The sequence below is a fragment of the Amphiura filiformis genome, chromosome 7 (genome assembly GCF_039555335.1).
Source record: "Amphiura filiformis chromosome 7, Afil_fr2py, whole genome shotgun sequence".
In the NCBI taxonomy this organism is placed as follows: Eukaryota; Metazoa; Echinodermata; class Ophiuroidea; order Amphilepidida; family Amphiuridae; genus Amphiura; species Amphiura filiformis.
The window spans coordinates 10,740,242-10,748,198 of NC_092634.1; the positions used below are offsets into that span (position 1 = coordinate 10,740,242).

The 7,957-nt window shown below is 36.2% G+C and overlaps 1 protein-coding gene across 1 annotated transcript in view; it reads right to left on the bottom strand.

Annotated features, from left to right (window-relative positions):
• Positions 1–3,338, bottom strand: part of LOC140156739 (phosphoinositide 3-kinase regulatory subunit 4-like) — a 30,077-nt gene extending 26,739 nt beyond the window's left edge. The window contains exons 1-2 of the mRNA XM_072179685.1: positions 3,228–3,338; positions 1,008–1,192 (exon numbers count right to left, since the gene is read on the bottom strand). Of these exons, the coding sequence (XP_072035786.1) occupies positions 1,008–1,144 (137 nt within the window). The 5' untranslated portion in view covers positions 1,145–1,192; positions 3,228–3,338. The remainder of the gene's footprint in view (positions 1–1,007; positions 1,193–3,227) is intronic.
• Positions 3,339–7,957: the final 4,619 nt, after the last annotated feature.

Genomic DNA, 7,957 nt, shown 5'->3' on the forward strand with positions numbered 1-7,957 from the left:
TGGCATAAAAACATTAAAAGCACTAACCCTGCGTTGTTAATGTTGAACGACATTTGACAAATGGGGTATCAAAATGCGCGTAAATAAATCATCCTTCTCTCTATGTTGAAATATTGTGAAAACAATTATTAGTTCTGAAGCTATAGGCGTATTTATAACAGCTGCATTTCTTTTTGTGCAGACTTTTTGTTTAGAATGGGAAAATACAATGTATTTTAAACATCCTTCAGGGTCAGTGTTTTAGCTAGCCACCAGTCTGCCTGTCATTTTAGATGGGGGCCTTAGCTCCTGGGATGGGCAAACCTAATGAATTTGACAGATGCTACATTTATTATTGTAGGTGTTGAGAAAGGTTGTTGACCTTTTCAGCAGACCAGATTTGCAAAACAAGGCCATAACAACACATACTTTAACTCTTTGAAACCCCAAATGGGCTGTAGAAGTCTGGTAAATGTTTTAAGGGTGAAATTAGGACAGGGAATTTTATTCAAATGACAGACAAACCTCAATTTCTAGCTACATGTAAGACCCTGTTCAGAATATATGTGACGTGTCATGTCAAAAGGAGACACTTTTGGGCAGGATCGTAAATGGAGAAATAGCCAAAAATCTAACAGGAGAGTATTTTTCACAATGTGGGTTTGTTGCGAATTTGTGATTTTATTAATGTTAAAAATATTGTCTGATAGTTTCAGTCCGGAATATAACTGGCATCTTGTATTTTTTGAGACATTTTTCAAGGTAAATCCTACTCTCAACATTGTCAATACTATTTTTAAAGGCCGATATCTCAATTTCCAATTTTATAATACCACAACTTACCAACTCAATATCTTCGCTTAGGAATGATGTCCGATTTCATTGGGGAAAAGGGTATTGTGGAGCAAAATGTCTCTATATTTAAGCTATGTAAAAACCTCAAAATTGCTGGATAACCTGCCCAAAAGTGTCTCCTTTTGACATGACACGTCACATATTACATAGGCAAGACAACAAATGATACTTACTTGAATCTGGCTCTGGCTACTTTGAAGAATCGAGTACTCCCTAGACTGGTGTCAAACTCATAATCCGATACATCCGTCAGGTAATGCTCTACTGGCAGAATCTGTGAGGGCGCTATACCTGTCAGCTGATTACCCATGATGCCTGGTTCAGTCACAACATTGCTGATGTTATTTTTTACAGGTTCCTGTAGCAGGATTAAAAAACAATGCAAATTGCCATATTTGTCCACTTAAGGGATCCAAAATGAGCGTTTATTGCGTTTCGACAGTATTTTTTGTGGAACATGAGAGCACCTCAGACCTATCGAATTGCATTCTGAATACGAAGCATGTCTTTCTGATATCAAATAATTTTCATTTTTTCAAAATCACAATATAATACAAATTTTATGACAAATTATAAAAATTTGATATTTTTCACATTTTGATATATAACAGTCCTCGAAGTAAATTATATAAATCTAATGATATATTCTTAAAGTGTATGTAGCAGGAGGAAAAGCCAGCGGTCAATTGAAAATTTTGACCTTTCATATTGAAGATATGGATTTTTTCCCAAAAGACCTTATTTTTGTTTGGTGTTTTGGGAAAAAAAAATCCATATCTTCAATACGAAAGGTCAAAATTTTGAATTGATCGTCGGCTTTTTATCCCACTAGACATACACTTTAAGTATAAATCATCAGATTTATAAAGTTGACTTCAAGTATACTATTAAATATCAAAAATATCAATTTTTAATGATTTGCCATAAAATGTGTATTAAATTGCGTAATTTCAAAAACCAAAATTATTTGATATCAGAATGACATTCTTCGTATTCAGAATGCAATTCGATATGTCTGATGTGCTTTAATGTCCCAAAATAAATACTGTCCAAACGTTCATACCCCAGCCCTTAACAAAGTCATTTTGGGTGGCACTTTCAATTTGCACTACATAACAAATGGGCAAAAATATGGATTTTATGTGTAGCTATGGTTCTGTGTTCTATACATGTCATGTGTAGTTTGATCCTGGACATAATGATGGAGAACCATATGTGTACACTATTTTGCAAAGACCTTTCACCCCAGGCTTTACGCACAATTGGCTGACCGATTATGTAAAAAGAACTGGCGTACACCTGCATCACATGATGCTATGCAGATTGATTAGCGAATGCGGTGCTGATGTGATGATGACATGATTCAATCTTAACTAGCCAATCAGAACCCGACTTCATGTTTATGCCACACATGTAAACTGTACCAAATCGGGCAGTGCAAAAGGTAGGTGCAAAAAGACTGTAGACTGGCTCACTATATTTCCCAAAATTTATTTTATGATATCATGTCAAAAATGCTTAAAGACATTGATATTAAAACAGGTTTTTATTGTGTAGCTTATGAATGACCTTTGACATTCTATTATATAAAATTGTCATAACCCATGGGCATTTTACTTTTTGTGAGTGTCCTTGTAGTTATACTCATTGGTCATGATGAAAAGACTCAATAGGATATTAACTTGATGACTGCCCCAGTACTCGAGTCCCCTCACTCTAAAAACGCCAGGGCATCCGTGAGTAATTCGTAGCAGAAATTACGACAGACCAGTGCCCTCTGGGGCTAGATGTTGTGTCTTGACCTTTGACACATCTAAATTCCGTCTTGTGTTTTCCCTGTTAACCTTTCTGCATCTAATTGCCTCGTGGACTATGAGCCAGGTGCGGTGGAGGTTTTATGTGTAGGGTATCAAGATAAGGCACTTGTTAAAATAAACAATTGAAGTTCTGTTTATCACAATTTTATGTGTGCTGGTCTATCAGTAATGTATGTTTCCCAAAACTAGTATTTCGTGAGTAACCTTGCACTAGTTTGAAACTTATGACTCTTGCTTTAACTTCAACTTGCTTTTCTCCCGGCTTTTGCTTTGCAATTGTGAACACTCAGTATGCAGCAGCAGCTGCAGCACTGCATTGCCATTGCATAAAATATACAATTCGACATGAAATGTAGACACTTCAAATATGCACAACTCATTCACACTAATCACACATGTAAAAGGAAATCTCATATTTTAAGCTTATATACTGCTTGAGAGTTTTGTAATTTATGACAACTCATGAACTTGCTTGGTCATGTCGGTAAGCTTACACTGACCACACTTGCTACAGCTTGCAGATTGTACTGCAAGCAGCTTTTACCAACTAACAAATTGATGATGTAGTCTTGTTACCTATTCTATTCACCAAAATATTCCACAATCCGCAGAAATTGGAGACTTTTGATGTGACACCGCCTCTGTTATTGTGCAGGTTTCTTGATCAGGCCTGTCGCTGATGAGCTGAAAATCTATTTTTAGATATACATGAGCGCCCTCTATCATACTTCTATCTAATTACTGTTGCCAAACTGCTAAAATGTAATTAGTGTTAACCACTGAAATTAGGGATTTATGAAGCTGTCCCAATTTTAGGTGCTGTCCAATAAAGATTAGTGTGTAAAATTTTAAATTGAAAAAGCCGAAAATTTGTGAAATGACGGTCCATGAAGCCTTTCGTGAACAAGTTTTTTCTTCAGTTGTAGGCCTATAAATTGTGTTAAACACAAATTGGTAAATATCGAAAGCACTGAGAATCAAAAATGGCTGCTTGTTTATCCACTGTGCAGGGGTGTCTGAGGGGGATGTGCCCCCCTCAGAATTAAGAAACTTTTGGAAAATGAAGACCTAATTGAAGCAATTTGGTAGACGATTTTGGCACTATTAGTGTGTAAAATTTTAAATTGAAAAAGCCGAACATTTGTGAAATGACGGTCCATGAAGCCTTTCGTGAACAAGTTTTCTCTTCAGTTGTAGGCCTATAAATTGTGTTAAACACAAATTGGTAAATATCGAAAGCACTGAGAATCAAAAATGGCTGCTTGTTTATCCACTGTGCAGGGGGGTGTCTGAGGGGGGATGTGCCCCCCTCAGAATTAAGAAACTTTTGCAAAATGGAGACCTAATTGAAGCGATTTGGTGGATCATTTTGGGACTATTAGCATGATTAGTACATGAAGCCTTTCGTGAACAAGAAGTTTTGCCTCCTGCAGAAGTTCGAAAATTTGCAAAATGAAGGTCCGATTGAAGCCATTTGGTGCATAATTTTTACACTATTTAAATCATTGCTTCAAACAGAAAAAAGGGCCCGAACTCAATTTGCACAATTAAAACCTTTACGTATGTTGCCGGGTAGGGTCCGGGGGTAGGGTGTGGGGTATGATGTGGAGAGGTGTTGGTTTCAAAGTGCCGTTGTGAATTGAATTGGAGAGGACACGGTGGCTCAGTGGTTACGGCCTTGGACTCATAATCTGAGAGCTTGCTCGATGTGCGTTGGTTCGAGTCCCCGTCCCACCACCATGTTGCGCCCTTGGGCAAGGCGCTTTGCCTCGCTTGCCTCACCCCACCCAGGTGTAATGGGAAGCTGTTAGGGGTAGTCACAGTCGTTGTACTGATGAACCCTGCGCCAATTGTAGGCTGCAAACGTGGTTCCGACATATTCTAATAACGGCAGAATAAATGTAAAGCGCTTTGAGGCTGTTTACGGCATAAAGCGCTATATAAATATCTACATTTATTTATTTATTTATTTAACATCATAAGGCCCTATATCCATGTCAATTAACAATTAAAACCTTTACGTACGTACGTTGCCAGGGTATAAAGGTGTAATGATGTGGGGGTGGGGGTGGGGGGTGTTAACATGTATTGACATAGGGCCTGCACTTTGGCTCGACATTTGAAAGGGGCGTGAATTCATTTTTGGATACGCCCTATTATAATTAGGTAATACTCGACTCACACACATTCCCTATTATGTATATACATGTACCACATGTAGTAAATCTGTCTGCTTTATCTGTATTGTGCCGTTCTTAAGCAAATAGTTAAACACGATTTCATCAAACATTATAACAATAGCTCTTTTACAGTGTGCAATCATCCCGGGCAATAATTTGGCAATAATAGAGGATGTGCGTGAAATTATTGATTGGCTCCATACAAAGGATTTGAACCGGTGTCCTTCACCGTAATCATGGCGCAATGCAGTGCATTCAATCAAACGTTGTCGTCAACCTATTTGATCGTATAGTGCATTAAATTTGTTATGTGTGTGAGATGTCGCGGTAGATTGCAATTCAGTATCGAAGTTACGTAATGTTACTATGTCAACGGGATCACGCGCTAGAGTAATGAACCACGATCGAAATGATCACCACATAAAGTATATGGCACTCGAAGGCATACCAAGGTAGCGTGATCCGGTAACCAAGAGAATTACGTAACCACTTCGATGCTGAATAGCTTGTAATCATGCTTTTGTTGAATGAATTTGAGTACTCCGCCATATTTACGGTATGCTACGTCATAATCTAGGTGATTATTTGCATTGTATGTCTTGAATACGCTGGCGAAGTTGTGTAATAATCGGACTAATGCTATAACAGTAAGTGAATACAAGTATTGAATATAGGCCTATCGCGTTGCAAAGCCCAGTTCAGTGATCCCAACGAAAGTGAAAAAAAAAATCAAATTGTTACTTTTATAAAAAAATTTAATGAAAAAAATTGGCAAAAAACCCAAGAAAACGGCAGTATCGACGAAGTTGAAGCCCCATTCAAATAGGCCTACATGTAGCTAATTTATATACTCTCTGTAATTACAGATTCACGTAAATGCATTATTTTTGTCTTAAATAGACCTACACGGCTTTTGGCTGAACCACTAGCAGAAGACACCAAATTGATGTTTTATGACCTTTGACATTCTTTTGTGGCGAGTGACATGGTCAGTTCAATTCACGCCGAGTGTCCTTGACAGGTTTGACTCTGCTTCAGTGGTCATGAAAGAATTCAAAAGATAACCTCTGCCCCAACAATCCCAAGCAATTGTCTGAAACTGCTTTTCGGATGATGTATCATAAGAACTCAGTCGTCAAATGATGATAGTCATATAATGACCAAAAGATTATTACTGACTACTATATCATTGAAGACTGAGTTCCGCAGTACAAAATCTGAATTTTGATGATTTTTACGATCGTCCGGATGAAAAAATCACTGAATGGGCCGTTAGTTCCCTCCTCTCCTTACCTTGGCAATATGAATCAAAGAAAAAAAAAAAAAAAAAAATAAAACAAGAAAAAAAAAGACAAAGAAAAGAAACAATAAAAGAAAAACAAATATGAAAAGTTCGAACAATATTTGGTTTATAAAATTAATGTGACCGTGATGAGGCTCGAACTCACCACCTTCCGATTTAAAGTTCGAAGCGCTCGTGAACAAAATTCTGATGCCTTACCAAGTGAGCTGTGCTCCTGAGATACGAAATAAAAATAAAATAATGCACTGTATACCTGCTTGTGTCGGTAATTGATTTGCTCATATTCCATAATGGTACAGTGCAACAGAGCAAAAATGCCCATAATTTAAAAGCTATATAATTTATGAACAATATACACTACACATAAAAATACTAATACAAGGGCATTTCAACATAAGAATCCAAACAATTAAGTACCAACATGCACAGCTTTGTCCTTATATCACATTTGGGTTTTAACAAAATGTTATCAAACCTCTACTGTGATTGGCAGCTGCACAAGGCATCTCTTTGATAGCTGATAATGGCCATCCATTCAGCAAGTGGCTACTAACTGACCTTGACAGGCTTGAATGAGCACTGTCATCTGCTACAAAACCATCACACTCTAGGTTTGACAATGGAGTGAAAGACTATTATTATTGATTAGGCGCGGATTTTAAAAGTACAGCTCCTATGCGTGTATAGCAAAAAATTGGAATAGAATGTTTGGAGTCATGTAACTAAAATACTAAATGCATTCTGCAAAATGTGCTCTATCTGACCAATTTATAAAGCATTTAATTAGCTTTAATTTGACACATTGTTTGACATGTTTGGAATTATGGTAAATCATTAAATAAAATATATATTAATTAATCAATTATGTCAATTAATTAAAAATTTAATGCAAATATGCATATTTTCTCTGACAGAATTGTAGGATTTGACAAGAGCCATCTTTCTTAAGTTTGATTCTTATAACATACCGGTATCGTATTGCGTCCCATTATAGTTACAGAAAAAAAATACGCGTGCAGGACACGCACACCTACACACACACACACTTCCTTGCTTTACCTCACTTGTTCTGCTCAAAATTAAAGGGGACATATCTGACAGTAAAAGCTTACATTTTATGGAAATTATGTTTAACTATTTGTTTAAACAGCACAAAACAGATAAAGCAAAATTACTATACATAGGACTATACATGTATGGTATGCCAGGGACTGTTTAAGAATATATCATTAGATTTATGATATTTACTTCGAGGACTGTTATATATCAAAAATGTGAAAAATATCAAATTATAATAATTTGTCATAAAATTGGTATTATATCATAAATTTCAATGAAATTTATTTGATATCAGAAAGACATTCTTCGTATTCAGAATGCAATTCGATATGTCTGATGTGCTCTCATGTCCCACAAAAAATACTATCGAAACGCTCAAAACGCTCATTCCAGATCCCTTAAAGTCATAATGTACGATCTTATAATATGAATTTGGTTAATTTTTTTCAAACCTGATTTTTTAGCATATTTGTAATGTTTACAACTTGCACCTAAATGGAATCAGCCAAATTGCTTGTGTTTGTAGGTAAATAGAGCAAAGTTCGACATAAAGTCATAATGTCCTCCCATAGAACTGCGTGTTAAACGGCCAAAATAACAAGCAGTGTTTCTTTCACTTTACCTTATTATTTCAGCTCAAAATTAACAGAAACCATTCCCGATAATTATTACTAGTATTATTTCAGCATTGAGTATATAATGACAAATTTAAAATTTCTTGTTTTATTTATTTTTCTTTGATTTATATTGCCAGGGTAAGGAGA